The 22942-nt window shown below is 42.6% G+C and overlaps 1 protein-coding gene across 6 annotated transcripts in view; it reads left to right on the top strand.

The window, feature by feature from the left end:
* Positions 1–22942, top strand: part of PDE8B (phosphodiesterase 8B) — a 274179-nt gene that overhangs the window by 151312 nt on the left and 99925 nt on the right. For all 6 annotated transcript variants that reach the window (XM_053907256.1, XM_053907255.1, XM_019462938.2 and 3 more), the window contains exons 3-7: positions 1522–1712; positions 5225–5284; positions 7572–7629; positions 13875–13963; positions 20445–20523. In XM_053907256.1, coding sequence (XP_053763231.1) covers positions 1522–1712; positions 5225–5284; positions 7572–7629; positions 13875–13963; positions 20445–20523 — 477 coding nt within the window. The remainder of the gene's footprint in view (positions 1–1521; positions 1713–5224; positions 5285–7571; positions 7630–13874; positions 13964–20444; positions 20524–22942) is intronic.

Here is a 22942-nt window from a genome sequence, read left to right as displayed (position 1 = left end):
GGAAACATGGTATTTGGGAAAACAGGAAATGACTTAAACAGTGTAAAACAAATGACATTTATGATGCATTCAGATATTTAATGATGTTAAGGAGCTATTGGGGAGGTTTAGGTATGAGATGGTGTTGTGGTTTTCTTTTCTTTCTTTTTTTTAAGTCTTTAACAGATGCCAATGAATGAAATAATGTGATATGCAGGCCTTGCTGCAAACCAGTGCAAGTGTTGAAAATTGGGGAAGGGTAGAAATGAAGACAGATTGGCCTGGAGTTGGTTATTGCTGAAGCTGGGTGTTGGGTGCATTAGGTTTATTATAGTATTGTGTCTGTTTTCTATATATTGCCAATTTTTAATAAAACATTTAAAAAATGTAATGGTAATGGCTGCACAATTCGTCTTTCTGAATGTAAACGAAGCACATTGATATTTCATCATCAAGACTGATATTGGTTATTGGCTTAAAGGCACTTCATGTTGTGACGAAAACCCTTCTGTTGCTGTTTAAACCAGAAGTGGATGCTGAAAAACATTAAGTGCCTTATGTGTGTCTTGAGATAATTGCGTTTCTTTATGAGAACCTCTTATTTCTAATCATAGTAAATAAAACCCTTCTGTGGTTTGCAGAGAACTCTACAGTTAGTTAACCTTTAACTCACCAAATATTTCTGAGCAGCTAGTAAGTGCCATCTTGGCACACGGGTGAGGGAGGGGGTAGCTGGGAACATGGTAGGCAGGTCCTTGCGGTCCTGAAGCTCAATTCCACTGGGAGGATAGAGCATAATCAAGCAAATAAATGAACAAGTTCAGGTGGTGAGAAGGCTTTCTCGGGCTTTCTGCCAGAGAATCTGGTGCTGGAGCCCTGGGGCTGGTGAGGGGGGACACAGGGTATTGCCACCTTCTTTCCAGTGGGGCTGCACTTCTCAGGCAGAAAGGGGCAAGTTTTCCTCAATTTGGCTCCATTATCTTCACATTTCATGGTCATTCTTTCCAGACTCTAGCATGGGTTGGGTGTTAAAATTAGTTTTTGAGGTTGCTTTGAGTTATTTCCCTTTCCTGTGTCTTTCTAGGGATCTAATTGCTAGGCTCAGAGGGTTGGTCTTCAGGTACTGTCAGGCCAACACCATCTGTACTGGAACCAAATAGGTATAAGTGTGAACCGTAGTCTCACCTGTGTTAATAATTATCCTGTTAATAATTTCACTGCTTAAATATTTAAAAACAAAGCCAACTGGGGAAATTAAAAATGAGCATCAGCCACCACCAGTGACTGAGTGCCTGCTTCGTGCTCCTGAAAGTTTCACAACTAGCTGGCATGGCATGTCTGACAGTGGAGGAACTGTAGGAAAAATGAAGGAAATACCTTGTTCAAAGACACACTGGAACCAGTTGGGGGAGCTGGGATTTGAACTCGGGTAGCTTCTCTCTAGACACTGCATTTTTAACCAGTATACCGTAGACTTGTTTTTTAATAGAGTCTCGTAAGAATGATGATTTCTTGTAAGATGCTTTTCTGCGTGTATTTCAGGTTTTGCTGATCTTTGCAAAGGAAGATAGCCAGAGTGATGGATTCTGGTGGGCCTGTGACCGAGCTGGTTATAGATGCAATATTGCCCGGACTCCAGAGTCAGCCCTGGAATGCTTTCTAGATAAACATCATGAAATTATCGTAATAGATCACAGACAGACTCGAAACTTTGATGCAGAAGCAGTGTGCAGGTACCTTCCGTAATGTAACATGCTCACTAAATGTTCACCCAGTAGCTAAAAATGAAATTCATTTATAGATGTCTTTAGTTCCATCCCAAGTATTTCTAAAATGTGTGTTGATGTTTCTTTTTTTTTTAAAAAATTTTTTAATGTTTGTTTATTTTTGAGAGAGACAGAGACAGAATGTAAGTGGGTCAGGGGCAGAGAGAGAGGGAGACACAGAATCCGAAGCAGGCTCCAGGCACCGAGCTATCAGCAGAGAGCCTGATGCGGGGCTTGAACTCATGAGCTGTGAGATCATGACCTGAGCTGAAGTCGGACACTCAACCAACTGAGCCGCCCAGGCGCCCCTGTGTGTTGATGTTTCTAAGCAGTGTATACAGATTTCTGTGATGAAAGCTATAGGTCCTCCTATGAATTTATTTCACCTTTTCTGTTTTTCCACGTTTGAGTTCCATTGAATTTAGAGGTGTGATCTGGGTGCCTCAGAAAATGTCAAGGTGTTTTTTTCTCCCTCTGAGAATCGCTCATATTTCACGCGTTCACACACAAAAGACATTAAAATTCACACAGTTCTTATTATACAGATATGGTTTGGATTTAAACCAGATATTTTAATCTTAATTATTCTGTCCCCAAATGAACATCAGAAATGTGTGAAATACACATTTTTCCCTGCCTGACACAGATGGGGTAGATCGTACAGTAATCGCGGAGCAAAGGCAGCCACTTTACAGCCGCAGGAAATCTTCCAGGGATCCAAACTCTCCGCTTGTTTACAGAAACGCTTGCACTCCGGGTGGAGAAATGCATGCCTGTTCATAAATAAATGCAGTCCTAAGAGTTAGCCGTGGATGAACTGATCCGTTTAGCAGAATTGGAATGCTTTGAAGCTAGATGGCAAGAGGTCACTAATTAAATGCTAGACCGGCACAGACTCCAATTACATATGGAGCTGGAATTTTCTTGAATATTAGTAAGTGAAATGAAACACAGGGAAGTGGGTTCTCAGATCCTTGGGTACTCTGGCAAGAAATGATTGGATTAAGTAAGAGACGTTTCTCATTAAAGGCCTGGCCTTGTTATTTTTTGACCATTTTCATTTTCCTAAAGAAGAATTTTTCCTACAGAACATATTTTAACATGTCTTATTGGTCTCAGATATCTTGGCATGCTGCATAGAAATGTTTTCCTACTCAATTATTATGTATGTGAATAAATATATCATAAAATATTTGGATGATACTCTCAGTATCAGGAATTTTTTTTTTCTTTTTAAATGATTGAACGGATAGCATTGGGTCCTTTATAAATAGATCTACTTTTTCTTGGCCTTGACCTTTCTTACATGATTTTTATACTAAAAACGCCATAATCCTTTGTGCATACATGGAATGATTTAAGACAAACTTCAGGTGTAAAAATAAAAAAAACTCTTGTAATTCAGGTAAAGACAAAATTTAGCAGATTTTACCATCTTCCTTCAATATAAAGAAATGTAGTTTTGATGTCTAATAAATATACTTCTGTCTCAGCCACACAGAAAAACAGTGGGGGATCTGTGCAGGTAGAAGCCAGGTTGTGTATCTGGGAGTGTGATTACTGCCTATTAGTGGTTATGTCACGTGCAGCCAGAATCCTGAATGTGTGACTGCCAGCATATGTTCCTAAGATGTGTAAGGGACCCACTCCTGACACATGCGCAATCTTCATTGTCATCTCTGGTCCAGGATCCCTGGATTTTTGAGCTTGACTGGACCTTAGCTTAACATGCTTCCTTAGACTTGTGGCCCACCTATTCCAGTCCCCCTTAGTCCTCTCAGTCAGGAAGAGGTCCAGGTGTCTCTGACCGTACCAGTTTCTTTGGGAGGAAGAAGAATGAAGAAATACCGACAAGAAGCAACCCAGAACATGCAAGCCAGTTTCAGAAGAAGCTAAGCGAACATTGGCCCCAGCCCTGTTATGTTCGTAACAAGAGTTTGAGCCTCTTGAGGCCCACCCCCTTAGAACATAGCCTAGCAATATAGCCTTAACACCTCACTGGGGTGGAAGAGGCTCAACAAAGGTGAGAAGTGCTTAGTATTTCCCTAGAGAGTAGGGCATACCTCTGACTTGCTGTGCATTTTTTTCATTAGGTGCTGCTGAGAATTCAGTAGGTTTGTAGGTAGACAAAAACTATAGCTTCACCTTACCAGGACTTGTGCTATGGGATGGCTGAATTCAGGAAGTAGTCTGTGCTAGCCTTGGAAGGGATATTGACTTACTCCTCTGTTCCACAGTGAGTGAAACCATTGAACTTAAGGAGTTTGTTCAAATACCATTTATCTACCAGGGAAACCTTTACTTCCCAGGAAGACCAGAGCTGGTCATTTTTTTGAGCCTTCCACCCACGTAGAGTGAGGTCTCCAGGAATAGGAAATGGGAAGGTACGTTTTTTGAGAAAGATCAGGAAATTTTAGAGTTGAAGGAAATGAAGCAATACAAGCTGGCTTTTTCTGGGGGAGCGGTAGTACAAACATGTTGAAATGGAGAAGAGCTGAAATGCCAATAGCTAGAAAGATCAACAAATACATGCTGTTTCACAAATGACTCAGGAGCAGCCTTGAGCCTTCTGTTCTTGGAGATGATGGTTCTCTTCCCAGGGCTCTCAAAATAAACAGAGTCCAGACCAGGGAGATGGGTCAAAACAAGCATACTGCTTATTTGTAGTAAGATTCAAGTATGGGACCCTTGATTAAAAGTTCATCCAATTCACCACCCCTGACCAGAAAAATCCAGAATCTGAGCTGCAGGAATACACATAGCACATTTTCTAAGAAGATGCACAGACCTCAAAATTCTTTATCCTTAATTATTTTAATCCTATTAAATTCCTAGGGAATAAAGTATATACAGGTGGTCCTAGTACAAAACAGGTATCTTCACAGTGATAGACGCTATATTGCAGCTTTTCTCAGCCCTAGTTGACAATCCAGTTGTCTCAAGTATTTGAGCCAAACAACAGTGCAACCAACAAAATTAGGTGTTTGTTTTTACCACCCTTAATAGGCTTTAAACTGAGTTTGTATGTCCAGCTGCCAGTGAGTGTATTAATTTTTATAATAAGGTCATCTTTCTGGGCTCCCTGCTATTTTAAAAGAAAAAAAGGTCCAATGCAATGAGCTCCCCAAGTACAAACTGATAACTAGAGACCTCTAGGACTGCCAGTTTTCTTGCAGAGTGGAATTTCAGTCAGAAAACATGGAATTTAAGTGGAATTTGCCAGTTTTTGAAGTGGAAAATTGGCAGGTCTGACCTATTGGATAATTGCCTTGGCGTTAAAAACAAAATCTTTTTTTTTTTTTTTCCAGTAAAACAAAGAATTTGTCCTAATCTACAAGGCCATCTTTCTTTGTTGTCTTGCATGTGTTTTTAGACTTTCTCTTGATTTGGTTTTGTGCCATTTTCAATGTGAAGTTCCGCATGCGTTCATTGTAACAAAGCTTAGATCACTTGGTTTGACTTGAGCCTTTTCATTGCAGGTCGATCCGAGCCACAAATCCCTCCGAGCACACGGTGATCCTGGCGGTGGTTTCCCAAGCGTAAGCTCACCTCCATCCCCAGCTGGAAGTAGTACTGTTCATTCTGAAACATTTGTCTGGTGGAATCCAGTCTTTGAGCCAGCACAGCACTGGGCATGTCCTCGGCCCTACAACACCAACCTTAGATCTCACTCTGTGGGGGTGTTCTTTGTTTTGCAAGTTTCTGAAAATATTCACCTTTTTCTCTGTCATATTTAATTGCTGTTAACACATACCTGTACATCTTAGGAAAAAATGAGCACTCCTCGCATGATAGAAATAATGAGAAAATCTGACAAAGAGGTCTGGGAAGAACATTGTTCCCGCTTATCTTTTCTTTGAAGATAAGAGGAGGGAGAATGCTTGTTTTTCACTAAAGAAGAAACAAATTACAGCATGAGAACAAAGAAGCACTCTAAATACGCTGGAAGGAAAGGATTGTATAATTTGGACTGTGACTCTTCAGTGTCTAGAAGCAGGACACAAGGTTGCATGCCAACGTTGGAAGGCAAAAAAGGGGGATTGGGCTGTAGGTTTGAGATGGTGGGATGAGAAGGTTCTCTTCAGGGTTTGTTGTCTGAAATGGCCACCACTTAGGATGAAAGACCTCAAAGAAAAAAAGTTGTTTGTACAAGCTACAGCCCTTGAAATCCTTGCAGTATCCAAATTGTGGTGTTTGCTTAATGCCATCATTAGCTTCTGAGAGACTAAGACCTTTATTTAGGGCCTAGGACCTACTGCACTTGGCTCCATTGTGGCAGCTCTCACAGAGTCTGCAGCAAAGTTGCTGACAAGCCGGCAACAGAGACTGGGGAGTTTAGGTCTCCCCCAGGCAAGCCTGGCCCGGGGAGGTTTGAAATACTGTCTTCTAAAGCCATATTGGTACAGGAGGAAATCCTGGCTCCATAGTTTTACCCCAAACAAAGACTCTTCCTTCCCTGCTATTACTTGGGTCTGTTGTTGGGAGCTGTGCCACTTCACTTGGATTCCCGCTGTGGGCCAAGGAAAGGAAAGAAATTATCCTCATTGGTTCCTTACCACTTCATTATCCTCATGGGATATATGGGGTCTCAAGGAGAATGAGTGAGGGGAATCAAGATGTACACTCAGCTTCTTTGCCCCCTTGTTTGTATTTTGTCTTGTGGGCACTGTGAGGTCTTAATAGGGTGTTAGAGTCTCAGACATGGATACCAGGAGATACCAGGCCACGTGCATATTCCCCAAGGCTGACTCATTCCATGGACGCAGAAGAGAAATACTAATTTTTTTCTAGTCACATATTAAAAATACTTACTGATCCTTGACAAATAATGATTTGCTATGGCTTGTTATTTTTCACCCTTTCCCCCCTATTTTTTAAATAATATATTTTTTACAGATAGAGAATAATAACAAAATGAGTGCTGAGTTTGTGCAATACAGCTTATGAAATGGAATGTTGTTGCTACCTTCAGACCTCTCGTGTGCCACCATACCCCCTCCCCCATTCCAATCTGTCACTTAGAGAAGGTAGAATCTAGAGTTCCATGGTAGAAAAGAGAGGACTGTGCTTTCCTATAGGGAAGGCATGAGCTGTAGGTAATGCCACCAACAAGCACCGGGATTTCTCTTCTTGTTCTCCACCTGCCCCTCCACCCATTTTATTTATCTTTTATTCCATTTTACTTCCCTGTTTCCCAACATAGCATGTCTTTGTCATGCTATGAGCAGACATTCATTGTACTCAGATTGTTCTGAGACCCAACTATAGGCTCAGTATAGGAAACCTTGCATGAAATGAGGGACAATACCCTCAGTTTTTTTCTCTTTTTCCCTTTTACCTTGGCATTCTTAATGACCCTTCTTTTCCATTTGGTTATGGGGTGCTGCAGTCTATAGTGCCAGTTGACTTCCTCACATTGCAAGTTGGACCCAGCCAGGTCTTGGGGTGGGTATTGTATTTCCAGAAAGTTTGGGGGAAAACATAAAGGATAGTCTCTGGGATGAGCAATGCACCCACCTTGTCCCATCCATGTGTTTCAGCTTTCAAGGCCAGCCCAGCTTTGGAGATGGCCACTCATGTGTGCCGTGGTCATGCTTTCAGACACACTGCTGGAGTTTTCTCTCCTGTTGGTGTTCTTTTTGGATCTGGAACGCAGATGTGGGACTCTGGGTGCTTGAAGGCAGGTGCATCCCATGGACACATGCTGGTCAGGAAACCACTCTTAACGCAAACTCCATGCTTGCCTCGCTGCTCGCTCTCCATGTTTCAATGTGAGGAACCCTGGTTTGTATCTGGTGAGTGACTGCATTTTCTGCTTTGCTGCAGATCAGGCGACCACGAAGAGGCCTCAGTCCTCCCGCTCCTGCATGCAGGATTCAATAGGGTATGTATGTAGGAGGTGACTCAGCACCCCTGTCCGGTACCGATGCTTCATCCTTGGTTCTCACCTAATAGCACAGCCACAGATAACCTTTAAGGGAACTGAGTTCCAGGACCTTGAGGGAAAGGACGTAGCTGTTCTCACAGGACAGTAATAAGCGACTGCTACTCAAGCTTTTTCTCTCATAACTTCATGTGTCTTAGTCATAGAAATGTAATGACCTAAAGGCACATCTTATTATCAACAGGTCAAAATTCTGTAGTCCCAAAGTAACCTCACTTAAATGAGTCTAGTCAGTGAGACTCAGTCTTTGTGAATGTTATACGGTATATGGTTAAAGTCCACCAAACTGGCACCTAGGGTTCTGTGTGCCTCAGGGCCCAGCCAGAGCTTATACCTTAGGGACAGACCCATGATGGCTTTCACATCTGTCAACTCGTGGTTTAAGCCATCCGTGTCAGCAAAGAAAAGTTACTTGAGTCACAACTACATGAATAACACTAATGTTCAATGTAAAGCTTGAGATGGATTACTCCACTGGCTATGACACCAAGAGAGAGACGCAGGTTGTTCCTGACTTAATTCCTCACGAGAACGACAACTGTTCAAGAGCAAGAGACTGCTGAGAGGATCCTAGGACATGGAGGTGAGGCTGAGGCACCCCTGCATCACAGGTGCAGTGTGATCACCCCTGCTGTGTCAGCAGGCCAGGTAGGAAAAGCAGTTATCCAGTGACCATGCTGCCCCTCCCCTGGCCAGTGCAGCGCCACCCAGAGAAGTCTTCCCTCATACTGAAGTGGAAAGGGAGCCCAGGGGTGACTACCAGCTCCCCGACCCCAGTGTTATGGGTTACTCTGTGGGAGCCTGTACTCTGATCTTGCAGTATAGGGAATCCAAGGAAGTCTCTGTGGCTCTGCCACTGGGAATGTGACTGAGGTGGGGGGCGGGCGAGGCGGGGCTGGGCAACAACCAGCCCCTGGATCTTGGCAGACTAAGTTCATACTTGCAGTTCCCAAGTAGTAACCCCAACCAGTGGTTTTGCTCATCTTCAGGACCCAGTCACAGGTGCAATCTGACCAGGGAACTCTGCAGAGTGCTGATCTACCCGATTTGGATCCTCACAGGAGTTTTGCTGGCCTTATAGCTGGTTTGCCCATCCTCTGTGGAGAGTGTCTTAAGGCCCTGTCTGACCAGAAAGACTGGCAACAACTCCTGGATGCAGTACAACCCCGGGGGCTCTTGAGGGAGGGGCATGCAGAGCTGATTGTCCCCAGAGTAGAGGCCGTACTGGGCATGCAATATTTCTGAGCTATCTGCTATTCAAAGGCAGATTAATTCATAGCCCAGGCTGAGGTTAGCTCCTAGCCTCTCCCAACCTGCAGAGTCAGTTTGGGAAATTGAGAGTAGCCTGGAGTGACCCCTCCCCTTCTTGCCCAGGCACGGAAGCTACACTGGCTGTGGAGTGTCTTCCAGCCCCTTCTGCCCAGAAGGGCTGGGGATAACTCCTGGATGCCACCCAACAACACTGGAGCCGACAGGCTGGACAAGGAAGAACTGATGGTTTGCATAACAAAGCCAATGGCACTATTCCATCAGGACACTTGGCAAACAGGCCCCCTAGAGTTAAGACAAAGACTTTTACTAGCTTTAGAGCTGCTTCTCCCGCTGCAGGCAGGAAATGTAATTCGTAACCCCACTCATCACTGAACACAACGTTTAGCCTCTCCAGCCAGGGAACTGAACCACAGCACACAGAAAGCTGCATAGCCCTCTCAGCAGCCCTACATACAGAGGTGCTTGAACAGACTGTACAGCCTGTCTTCAGAACACAACTGGTGGCCTCACCTGACCAGGAAATCCAGTGCACATTCTGGCCTAATTTGGGTCCCTAAAAAAACAAGCAGTACAGGCCTGGGATCCCATCCTGCTGCCCTGCCGGGGCAGGGCCGGGAAGGTCGTTCCCAGACTCATCTACTACTGAATACGGTACACAGATCTGACCATCAGGTAAGCCTGACCAGAAACTTCAGTCAACTGTAGAACCCATCCTGTAGCTTTGCCTGGGTAGGGAGACAAGCCAGTAGCACACTGCTTCATCCCTGTCATGAGAGTCTGACACTTGCCTTGCCCTGAAATAGATCATAATAGGCCCTACCTGACCAAGGTCATTACCAGGAATCACACCCAGAAACCCAGACTGAGTTGACTGATGAAGTCTCTGCCAAAGCAAACCTATAAAGTCTGTAAGATGAGCCCAGGTACTCAGATGCACAGACACCAACAGAAGGAGTCAAGGATCGTGAAAAATCAGGTAAATAGGACAACACCAAAGGAAACTAATAAAGCTTCGATAACTGATCCTAAAGAAATGGAGATCCGTGAAGTGTTAGAGAATTCAGAATAATCATCTCAAGGAAGTTGAGTAAACCACAAGAAAGCACAGACAAATAATGAAATTAGGAAAACAGTGCAAGAACAAAATGAGAAGTTTGACAAGGAAATAGCAGCCATCAAAAAAAAAAAAAAGGCAAAACAAAAATCATAGAATTGAAAAATACAATAACTGAATTAAAGAACTTAGTAGAGAGTTTAAGAAGTAGACTTGACCACGTTGAAGAAAGAACCTGTGACCTGGAAAGAATCTGTGACCATCGGAAATCACCCAGTTAGAGGAATAAAAAGAAAAAACAGAATGAAAAAGAGTGAAGAAAGCCTAAGGTAATGATGGGACACAATGGGGGGAAAAAAAGCCCAATACTTATAATATTCTCATTATAGGTATTTGCAGAAGAAGAAGAAGGACAGAAAGTACATTTAAAGTAATAATGGCTAAAAACTTCTGGACCTGGGGAGAGAAATGGACATCCAGATCCATGGGGCCCAGAGGGCCCCAAATAGGTTGAACCCAAATATGTAATGGTGCTTTGCTACCCTGGGTTAAAAAAACAATCCTTGTCATAGAGCACAGAGAAGCGGGAATGTGTGATGTGGTTTTGTGCTTTGGTATGCCTCGGTGTGCAGGAGCAGTTCTCTATAAAATACTCAAGGTAGCATAGTGGTTCACCTGTGTAATAGAAATATTTCTATCTAGCACTGTAACTCTCCTGACAGCTTTGTCCATCATCTCCTCTATCAAAGGCTGGCATTGGGAGTCATGTCTTAATGAGAATGCCTAGGACAGTGCTTCTGAGTCCGGGAATGGAGAGTTGCAAAAGGAAATTGTCAAGCCATGTGGCTGAGACTTCCTTTCTTAGGCACTTCCTAAGAAATGATGTAGTCATTTGCAGCTTTCGTAGGTCTTACATTAAATGGTGATCCCCATCCCAGCCTTGTTCTTCGCCTGTGAGGCAGGATCTCTGGGAGTGTGAGGAGGCAGGTTTTCTGCACTATCTGGGAGCTGACAGAATAGCGTGACACACTGTAGGTTCTGTCAGTGAGGATCTACATAGGTGCTGTTAACCATCCTTCAGGAATATTCTGCTTGTAATTCAGTGAGCCTACCTCTAACTGGTTTAGAGATTGTCTGGAGGGCTGAGATTGCCCATTATATCCAGGAGGAACACCTGACCCTCTTTGGGTACAAATGCCACTAAATACATTGAGGAGGTAAAGTTCACACTTTCCTTTTTACTCCTTTGGTAACCTGTCCTTGCTGCTCTAGTAGGTTTCATTTCCCTTTGTTGGGCTGTGGTGCTGCTCTTGGCAGTCAGCCATTGTGGATAACACTCTTCAAGGGAGCATGAAAGATAGTACCTGTCAGGGACCACCTGGCAATCTTTAATGCTGAGTCTGATCAAATCCATTTACCAGCTAGGTCAGGGGCCCCCCCCCCTCCCCAGATAGCTTGAGCTCTCCTGTGAGAAGCATGCCAAACCTACTGAGGCTTTACCTCCTGGGTTACTGTGGCTCAAGATCAGCTGAAGCTCTCCAGGTGGCTAGTCTCCTTTTTTGGGTAAAATCTTGTCTTTGGCAGCTTTCTCCCCAAGCACCCTTCCAAATATGCTGGCTATTCTTGAGTTTGTTTCTCATCTCTGGGTTGTTTTGACTGTATTAAATCATCTGCTAAAACTCTGGTCTGTGGTGCTAGCTAATTGGCCAGTGCATCAGTCTGTAGGTCCCTGAGTGGGGATCCAGGAACAAATTGTGCCATCAGATATTCCACAACAGCTCTCCATGAAGCTTTGGTAGCTGTGTATAAGTGGCTCACTGCATGGTACTCAGTACATTCGGAGCCTTTTACAAACCAATATCTTAATTAGCAAAGGGCAATAGCAGCTGCATTTATATCAACCTTTACGTGCCCCTTTTCTGTTTGAAATGACACTTACTTGCTCAACAGGTGTTCATGAAGCACTTACTGTATGAAATACAATGGGGTAGGCCTGCTGTGGGTACAGTGGTTGGATGCGCTGGGGAGGCTTCCTATGGAGGAGAAAGTGGAGAGCTAAGATGGACTGTTAGGCTCCATTTGAGGGGATTTACTTAATCCTCATCTACACATAAGAAATTTAATATTTTCTCCATTTTTGCAGAGGAGGAAGCAGGCTCAGAATGCCTAAATAGTTTGCAAGAGCTCATAGTCATGACAAAGTTAAGGAGGAACAATGTGTTACTTAACTCCAAACTCCACGTTGGGTCCACCAAAGTAGTAGTTCCCAAACTATTCTGTGGCGCACTCATGTTCCAAAAGTTCTTAATAGGTGTTCCACGAAAGAAGGCTTCCGTGGTCAAATAAGCTTGGGAAATCAGTGAGAACTGTTCCTCCTCTTCCCACCCCTGGAAATGCACAATGCATGCTAGGAACATTGCACATGAGCATATTGAATGCTCTGAGAAGTTCTGTCTTAAAGAAACATTCTAAATTTCTGAATGTGGGGTCCATGAATCTACATTTTTGGAAGAATGCATGGTGATTCCTAGCATATTGAAGTTTGAAGTTCACTACTTTTGATCCACTCACATTATTTCAATAATAGGAGTTAACATAGCCTAGAAAACCACCAAAGAAGAGGAGAATCTTCTACCTTCGGTCTATAGAAGAGTCATTAAGTGCCAGACAAGGGGTGTGCAAAACAAGGGCTCCAGTGTTTAGAAACCATCACCTGTAGAAAGCTCTTTTTCACTACAATGGAAGTTCTTAGAACTAAAGAAAAATAAGATCTCAGTAAGTTAGTACTTAAATGAAAGTGAAAATACAGTATGATTTTACAGACTCTATTTAAAGTATTACACACACACACACACACAGGCATTGGAGCTTAAGGGAGATAAACCAAACGTAATGATATCTCCAGCTTATAACATTGTTAGTGACTTGGGGTTTTTTCCTCCGTGACTTTCTTTACACATTTTTAAATTAATGTGTATAACTTTTATAATAAAAAAACAGACAATAAAATTTATTAAAATTGGTATCTTTAAAAAAAATCTGCCCAACTGTTGATTGTAACACTTTTGAAACTGATTTTTATCACAGATCCTTTTTAGTATCTTAGAAAGCATCTGCTCACAATGCTCAGAGCTTGTCTACAGGCTTTTACATAATCTCCACCCATCCAGAAGCTCAGCCTGAGCCTAACCATGTTTAACTTTGCAGAAAAAGAGAAAGTATTTCCCTTCTGTGTGTTTGTGTTCTGTGTTCATGCCCCCCCTTTTCATTACCCTCTACCAGCTTCTCCCTGGAGTAGTGGGGAACCAGAAGTATTCCCCAGGGAGAAGCCATCCATACTAGATGCATGGTGTGTGTGTGTGTGTGTGTGTGTGTGTGTGTGTGTGTGTGTGTGTGTAAGAGGAGAGTGCATTTGGCAATCAGAAGATGAGGAAGTTAGCAAAGAAGGGTCTCTTCCCTTGAAAATGACCATTCATACTGTGGCACATAGTATGAGTGTCCAGTGTGGGGTTTGAAAAGACTTTTCTTAGTGCAAAATAAAGCCAAAATGTTTCAGTAATTAACAAGGGGGTAGATGCTCTCTCTGCCCTTGTGTGTTTATTTTCCTGTGAGTATTTGTAATGAAGTTTTTCCCCACCTTTGTTACCAGGGGAGTTAAACATACAGTATTACCTTATCGGTTGTTTCTCATACATTTAAACAAGCATTTGAAAGAGTTTGACAACTGTTTTGTTTCATTTCAATTTCTCAAGTTGTCTTATATAACAGAGTTACCTGGGGTGGGAAAAACTAAGTTCCTTTATTTGACTCCTTAAGAAGTCATTGTATGTCTTACATATTATCTTTGTTTTCTTTGCAGAGATTTATGGAGAATAGCAGCATAATTGCTTGCTATAATGAACTGATTCAAATAGAACACGGGGAAGTTCGCTCACAGTTCAAATTACGGTATGTAGCAAAAATAAGAAGGAACACAAGGTTAACAATGTTGTACAAAAGCTTCTGTCATCAGACTGATGTTCACAGGTTCCTAGCTGAATGCCAGGGATTTTGAAACTGTTAGACAGGTAATGGTAGCTGGTAAATGGCAGAATCCAAACTAACAGCCCTTTGCTCAATGAAATAAATTAGAAAGCATTTCTTTCTTTGACAGTATTTTCCACTAATTAAAGCAGTTTTAAAATTATAGTCTAGGAAAAGTAATGTTTAATTTTCATACAATTAAATTGAGATTAAGAGTAGCCTTTGAGGATTACTTTCTATTTACTACTCTTTTAACATTTATAAATTCTTGCTTGGATTGTTAAGAACAGGAGCAAACCCATGGTATATCTATTATGCCAGCCATAATAATTGCTATGTAACCATGATAGCAATTTCATGAGGTTTGTTTGTGACCTCAGTATGCATGAAGTGTGTTCAAGAAACTTACTTTAAGTCTCCTTAAAGGCAAATAGTGCTTTAAAAGCAGGCTTTTCATAATGTTCACTTCTGAGATGGAATTGTCTAGACATCTGTCTGCTGGAAAGATGTTCTGCTTCCGGGACATCTTGGGATATCAGGGCCCTAGCTCATGCCCGGTTTTGTGGAGGTTCCCCTCTAGCACATCAGACCTTGATTTCTTCAACCTATCCCCCTCAAGTAGGAGAGAAGGGCAGAGAGGAGGCTCTTGCCAGCCTATAGCTCCTGGGAGTCCAGCCCTTAACGGCTCCAGGCTTTTGGATGCCAGAAGGTCCCTGGCATGGTTTCTCTCTGTGGCCAACCCAGAGGTCATGACGGTTTCAGGCTTAGTGAAAAATAAGTAAGATAGCATCTCACTATAATGATTATGCTTCTCTTGATTACTTGATTGGCATTCAAAGTGGACAAAACCCTGTGTAAACTTCATTTTTCTCTGCCATCCTTGGAAGTAAAATGGATTGGCATAAACCCATAAAGGCAGGTTTTTCTGGGGTTTGTTTACCCTGGTCAGGGAAGTCACTTTTTGGTGGACAGAGAGCTTTAAGAAATAGTGTGGGGAGAAACAGTCACTTCCTTAGGCAGGGAAATATTTTTTTAAAAAGTCAAACTAATGGAAATTCTGATATTTTAAAAGTCTTCAGTGAGGAATACTGGTAACGGTTTTTGAATATATAAGTGAAATCCCTAGGTTTCTTTGTATCCATGTATTTATTAACTTCAGAGAACTTAAGAGACGTTTTCAAGAAAACCACACTGCCTTGACTTCAGCAATTTATGATGTTTATTGTACATTGTTTTTATTCCTTGGGATCTCTACTCTTTTTAATTAAGGATAAAATGACTGTACTTTTTTTTTTTTAATGTTTATTTACTTATTTTGAGAGAGAGAGAGAGACAGGGAATGAGTGGGTTTGGGGCAGAGGAAGAAGGAGAGAGAGAATCCTAAGCAGACTCCAAGCTCAGCACAGAGCCCAACCTGGGCTTGATCCCATCCATGACCATGAGATTGTGAACTGCGCTGAAATCAAGAGTGGGATGCTTAATCAACTAAGTCACCGAGGTGCCCCCAAAAGACTATACGTTTAGATTTTTTCATGATAGATAGAAAAAGAGGGATGTCATTTTGTTTCAGTTCTTTAACTGCGTATGATCCATAACAAGAATGAACAGCAGACCCCTTGTTGCTTTGATAGGTAATTCCTTCATTTGATTTTAAATAACTGAGGTTTGAGGTTTCTTAGGCAACATATAAGTGTGATGGCACATGTAGGATGTCAGAAGGTGAGGATGCCTGGTGGCTCAGTTGGTTAAACATCTAACTCTTGATTTTGGCTCTAGTCATGATCCCAGGGTTGTAGGATTGAGCCCCGTGTTGGGCTCTGTGCAGAGTGTGGAGGCTGCTTCAGGTTGTCTCTCTCCCTCTCCCTCTGCCCCTCCCCAACTCACATGTGCACACGTACTCTCTCGCTCTCTCTCTCTTAAAAAAAGAAGCCTCATTCATTGTCAGCAGGGCAAAGGCAGGTCTGGCAATTTGAAATAAACATTCTCAGCCAGCGCAAGGGTTAAAAGAACGGGCTTGAAGTTACTGTGCTGATAAAATTTGCTTAGAGCCAGGGCACTGAACACTTCTGAGGGTCTCATCACATTCTGAACTTAGCACGTTTCTAAGTACATAACCCTGCATAAGTCCCATAACTTCTCACCCCTCACTGACTGGAGCTGGTTGGAGGAGTTGAGCCCATTGAGGAGGTCATAATGAGAAAGCTCAAGTTCTTAATGCATGCAGATCAGTGTGAAGTTGTTAAATGGAGTTGACTCAGGCAAGCAGTGGTGTCCGAAAGGTAGGTTTGCCCAGGGTGCAGATCCCTTTCCACAGCAGCTTAAGGTAAAGAGCCTCTGGTAAAGACTGGTCAAGAGCCTCTCTTCCTGGTCATGAGCACCCAGCAAGAGAGCAGCCCCAGCTGTGGGGAAAAGAAAGCAAGAGTTCTCCCCAGAAGGCCAGAGAAGGACTATGTGGTCAGTTTCTTCCATTGGTTTTTGGCTAGTTCTGCCTCAAGCATCTCCAACTTCCTTTTTTAGAGGAGAAGGGTGTGTGTACATGGTTTGACTCTTCCTGGGTACCCTGTATCTGAGCCTAGCAGTCGGGTTGGTGACCCATTCCATGATCTCCCCAGCTCCATGCGTATTCACGGACATCTAAAGACTCCACCTGGACCTCAGAGTCAGGCAGGCAACTCTGTCACTTGCTGCAGATGGGGAAAATGAGGCTCTTTATTATACAATGCCAGAATAATTATAGTCTAATTATATAATACTTTTCTCTGCAATTCCGCCCCCAGCTGCAGCTAAATATGTGACATTACTAGCATTCTGCAAGGACAGTCTGTACTCTAAGGAGGATGTCAAATGTTGAAGGTAGACACTCTTGTCCAGGTCCTGGGGTATGGTAACCATATTTAGCCAAGAAAACCGAAGGATCATGTGATCAAAGAAAAAATATTTAATTTTAAAGTTCCATTATAAAGAATAACTTCTAAAGAGAGGAGATAAATCACATCTCTGTATGCTTGATGAGTTTACTTTATTAAACAGTACTATTGTTTAGGGGACAAATGAAATGGAGACTGTCTAGGGAAATATAGGGTAAATGATGATCACTTCTCTTCCAATGTTCTTATGCCTCTTTATCATGAAAAGAACTGTGTTATCCTAAATGCAGATAGGATTTAGCTGCTTACCGGGAGCTTAAACTGGTAAGTTTATACTAAGTTTATACTAATGCAGTCCTGTTTTCTTACCTAGGACTTAGACCCAAATCATCATGTTCACTTGATTCCAAGTCTAAAGAGAATAGCGGTCCTCCATTTCAGGAGTCAAAGTCTCTGATGGACAAAACTTGAGTTCCATGGAATACCACACTTCTCAGTATCAACAGACATTTATAGAGCACTTCATCATGGGCCCTGCGTGACAGGCACTGTCACAGGAGTAGAGTCCAAGCAGTAAAACCTAAATGTAATTGGCTCCCATGGTACGGCTACCCAGGATTGGGGCTCACCAGGAGCAAGTCCATGACGCCCTGGCCACCTGTGCTTCCCTCTCCCTGCCTCCCAGACCCTGCTGGGATGTAGATTTAGGTTCAGATTTAGGTTTCCCTGAAGCCACCACCTTGCACAGTCCTGCCTTTTTGCAGGCAGCCTCGTTTTGTGTATATATGTGTTTTGAGTAGATTCTGGAATATCCGTGGTAGGAATACAGGAGATAATGCAACCCAACCACTCCTGCCCCAATGGACAGAGGAAAACACTGAGAGCCAGGGAGACTCTTGACATGATCACAGCTACCCAGTATGTTGGCGGCAGTGTTGGGGTTGGATCCCGGCATCCTGCTCTTCAGTCGGATGCACTCACCACCCTGTCACACCACTGTGTTCTTTGTAGACTTGTAGACATGACACTTGGGCCCCTGTAATATTTGCCTTTTCCATCTGGACCTTCAAGGGCTCCTTAAGAAGGTGAGGGGACATGGTTCTATGGCCTGTACTTCATGGGTTTCCACATCGCGGCTACCTTTCCTTTGTGCTTTTTCCAATTTTCCAACTTCTCAACCTGAAAGGTACAAAAATATATCTGAGGCACAGTTACGTGGTTCCTAAGAACAGAAAATTAATAAAGTTAAGGCTCTTCTGCATGAAGAGTATTAATAATTAATACAAGCTATTAAATTCCCAAACTTTAGGAACATGATTCAAATTGATTACTTCATTTTGCTGCAGGTTTATTTAAATAGAACCATCAGCCAAATTGCTTTAAAGCCTAGTTCTTAACAGTGCAGTCCAGCATGTCACTGGGAGAAAACCATCTGCTGGCCCCATCCAGATCCTTCTACCTTGACTGTTCATGAGAATTTGCTTTGTCCCATTGGGCATTATACTGAAGATTTTATGCTTTGTGGATAATCATACAACGAATGTTTAATAGATGAATTTTGGACATTTGGAGCTAAGATCTTACATAAAGGCTGCTCTTGACTTGACAAAAACACTAATACTCTGAAGTACCCTTTTAAATGCTTAGGTGAGGCACACAGATACGTTAAGAAAATGGGCAAAAGATGAATTTGTCATTTGATAAAATGTGTTATAGCTTAATTATCTAGCTCTCAAATGTAAGGTTTAGTCCACACAGAATGTGCTTTTCCACGTCTGACTCCTGGGGGATGGGAAATGTTTGCCTCTGCTGCAACATCGGGTTCTGTACGCACATGCCTGGAAAATACTTCTGAGACGACTAGCTGTTGCTTGCCTCTTTGTGGGAGGCAGGGTACTAGTGACTTTGGTAATAATTTAAAAATCTTTTTTCCCCCTTATTTTAGGTGATCTTGTTTACAAATGCGGCAATGGTATTAAGGCAGTACATGGTTGAAATTAGACTGGTACAATTTAAATGAGGAAACATACTCTACCCATCTGGAATCTCAGACAAGTTAGACTTACCTTCTCCTCAGCTCGCCCATCACAGTTACTTATTTACCCTTCCACACTGGTACCTTCATCACTGCACCATGGACTAAAATCCTTCACTCCTCATGCAGGTTACCTTGCTATTATTGAATGCAGTTCTTCGTTAGATAGTTCAAGTATTCTCCTGAGAAAAGATAGGTTATGATTTACTTTTCTTTCCACCAATGGCCTTTGAAAGTGTTAGAGAGTAGGGAAATACTGCTCCGAGATCTGACAGGTAATAACAAGTACTATGAGCTGAATTCTTACATTATCTGAAGCACTTTGAGAAATGCCTCACATAAACTGTTGATTTTTACAGCAACCTATAAAACAGGTGTTACTACTCTCACTTATAGATGAGGTAACTGGGAGCCAGCAAAGATAAAAAGTTGCCTGTGGTGCCATAACTGGCAGAATACAGAACCAGACTTCAGCCAGGTTTTTTTTCCCCCTCTTCCTTGTAAATAGTTTAAAACAGGATGGCAAATTTAGATGCCTCCATGAGTGGAAAAAAATGAATAACATCTTATAAAACAGTATGTTTTATAAGAAGGAACATGAATCAAGTAAATCTTTTTTTTTTTTTTTTTTTTTTTTTTTATAATGTGTCAGACAGGCCTCACTGGGATTCTTTAAACAGCCAGCACAAATATAAAAGCTCTAGAAACTAGCCACATACTTTCTGTGTTAGATAGTAAATAACTTACCATATTTGGAGTTGCGCTAGATTTAGAAGGTACTTAAAATTCTAAGCAATTGAGAAGTTGAAATATTTCCAGTATTCTACATGTACCTTAGAAAGGTCACCAAGAAAAGTGCCTACCTGGAGAGCTGTAGGGTTAACGAGGCAAGAGGAATCTTGCCATATGTGCCTTCCATCGTGCCAGTGGGTGAGGTTGAAAGCAAAGTACCATATAAAGGCTTATGGACCAGAGATTACGAAAGTAAGAAAAGAGGAAAAAGTGTTTCTGTGTCTATTGAAAAAGGGCATACAGAATACCTCAGATTCAGTTTGGGTTTAATTCAGTTCTAATTATTGGAAGGCAGCTATGCTCACCACTATACCACCAACGCTCAGTTCTAATTATTGGGAACTTGACTCCACCGTGGCCACACTAGGAATGAAACAGAAGAACAGTGTTGATGTAGATCCGGGAGACCTGTAAGATGGCCTCCTGCAACTTCATTCTCTTGGGTCTGTATTAAGGTTTCATTGAGCACATAGGTGGTTCTTTCCATGATCCATGAAGATTTTGCTGGATTACAATTCTTCTTTGTGTCATAGTCAGAGAAATGTATGCTGCTGTCAAACAAACTAGCTTACTTTGAAAGGCTAGAGGTTTTTTTCCTTCACAAAGAACATGGCTTTAATGAATTTGGGGGAACTGTTTACTTTGATAAATTAACATATGAAACGCTAATGGTTTTATAGCTTCACTAACATTGATCTTTCGCAACTTTCAGGGCCTGTAATTCAGTGTTTACAGCATTAGACCACTGTCATGAAGCCATAGAAATTACAAGTGATGACCATGTGATTCAGGTACGGAGACACTTTTTGTCTGGAGATGTCAAAATAGAACCTTTCAAGTTGGAGCCATCCTTTTCCAAGGAACTTTCCTATAATCCTCACATTACTGTGTATTTTCTTTGGAGAAAGGAACATCAAAAATATGTAAAGAAAACTGATAGACTGAAATCTAAGAATTAGATATGCACCAAGAATAAAAAAATTATTTTGGATCCAAACCTATGCTTCCTATGACCAAGATAGGGTAAATTCTTTGATAATTTGCGAAGACAGCATTTAAATCACGCCAGAAGTATGTCAAAATTGTAGAGTAAATGCTTATGGGAATGAAATGTTTTCAAAGGTATTCATTTATTTGCCTGCAGTTGGTATTCTAATTATATAGCAGTCTTGTATGGTAAAGTTGTCTTCCTAAGGAAATGTGTATAGTAGATGAACCTTTGTTGAAATGAAGTCATCTTACTGTATTTGTTGGAAGGTAAGACATTTCTGCTACAACAATAATCTGAAATGTGGACTTCTCCATCGACGGATACTGGCCTGCCTGGAGTTGGTTTGCATAATGGCACTGAGTGTAAGGAACACTTGCTGTCCTCAGTGGAAACCAAAGACAGTGCTCAGGATATGGTGGCCACACAACAGAGCCCCCACTGCACACGGATACACCCTGCTGTCAAACCTAACCAGTAACAGCAGCAGCCCACCCTGCCTTGGCCCCTTCATTAACATGTTTGTAATGTTGTCTCCTTTCCATTCAATGACTCTGTGAAAGAAACACAAGTGCCCCATGATACTGATGGGGGAAACTGAGGCCCAGCAAGGTCAAGGAATTTACCCAAGGAAAGCCCCAGTAATAAGTATTGGAACCAAAATCTGTAGCCATGTCTTTCTGATTATAAAGCCTTCCCTCTTGGTTCCGTGTTTGGCTGTATTTCCAGAATCTGTTTTTGTGGCTGTTCCTTGCTGTGGGTCTGAAAGCTTCCTCTGGTTGCTGTTAGTGCCCACCTATGCACACACAGGTGTGCATCCTGGACTGCAGAGAAACCAGACATGTTTGCTATCGACCAAGTGCAAATCTCACATCCCCCTCACTTCTGTCCAGACTTGAACAATCCATTCCAAACATGAAACGGATCTGCTTTGCACCCCCCTCTGACAGTGGGCAGCCAGATTGTGATTTCTATAGTGAGGAGAAGGGGCTCCCTGCTCTCCACTTGCCTTCCCCAGTTGTCGTCTGATGACTCCTTGAACAGGGAGCAGAGTCCTTCGTTCTATGGTGAGCATCTGGTGGTTAGAGACCCTGTATCTCTGGTGGGGAGGGGGTGACATGGTGGTGGTGTCACCCCCTGCCCACCTTTACTGTGACCAGGAGGAAATAGGCTTGCCCTTTAAAAAACCTACTGGCAATCTGAATATAAAACTCAAAAACAAGGGGAAAGAAGTTGAATAAAGGATGTGATAGGGAAAAGAGAAATAAAATGACATTTGTGTTAGGGATTTCAAGAGGAGCCCTCATGGACAGGGTATTTCACATATATTCTTACTCATTACCAGAGTCCTTCTCAGGGCACGGCCACTGAGGGGTTTATGCCTCTGTGTGACTATGCATGTTCAGAGGTTAGGTGATGGCCCTTAAATTTAAGAATAATATATACCCATCCATCGATCCATCCATCTCAACTCTTTGCTTTAAAACACTTACACAAAGCTTACCATATACCAGGCACAGCAGTAAGCATTTTACACATTCTCATTTATTTCTTAAAACAACTTTATGAGCCAGGAACTACTGTAGCCATTTTACAGATGAAGAGACTGAGGACCAGAGGGGACAAGTAACTTGCCCACAGTCGTGGAGCTCGTTATTGGCAGAACCAGGATTTGAACTTGAGTGCCTTGGCTCCAAGGCACTATGTTTGAGTACCTGCTGCATTCTGAGGTTACGGGAACCCTAGCATGAACAAAGGGCCATGACTTGTACCCCTATCTGCAACTGAATAGTGAAGGTAGAATAAACACACATGGAAATGTATGAGGATTTGGCCAACAAGGAAAACAATACATACATCACATATTTACTAAACAGTCCTGAGTATCCAGAGATAAATCCAAAGTAGGCTTTTCCTGGAGGATTTTATGTCTAGTGGGGGAGAGAGATAAATAAAAATTTGGATTGAGTGCGAGAAGTCACTGGAAGCCTGCACAGGAAGAGAGTGGGAGCCTATAGAAGTGGCTCCAGCTCAGAATGGGCGTGGGGTCAAGGGCGGCTTGCTAGCGGAGGGGAGGAGATGGGAGGAGGGACAAATCCAACTTGGCAGGGCATGGAGTTGGGGAGGGGCGTTGTGAGGGGAGAGAACACGTAGGCAGAGGCCCACAGATGGGGAGGAAGTACAGGGAGCTCAGCACGCAGGTGTAGGCCCACCTGGTGAGC

This window comes from Panthera pardus, unplaced genomic scaffold (assembly GCF_024362965.1).
Source record: "Panthera pardus isolate Hobbes unplaced genomic scaffold, ASM2436296v1 HiC_scaffold_2, whole genome shotgun sequence".
NCBI lineage: Eukaryota > Metazoa > Chordata > Mammalia > Carnivora > Felidae > Panthera > Panthera pardus.
Note: the sequence above shows the minus strand (reverse complement) of the source record. Positions and strands in the feature narration are given on the sequence as shown.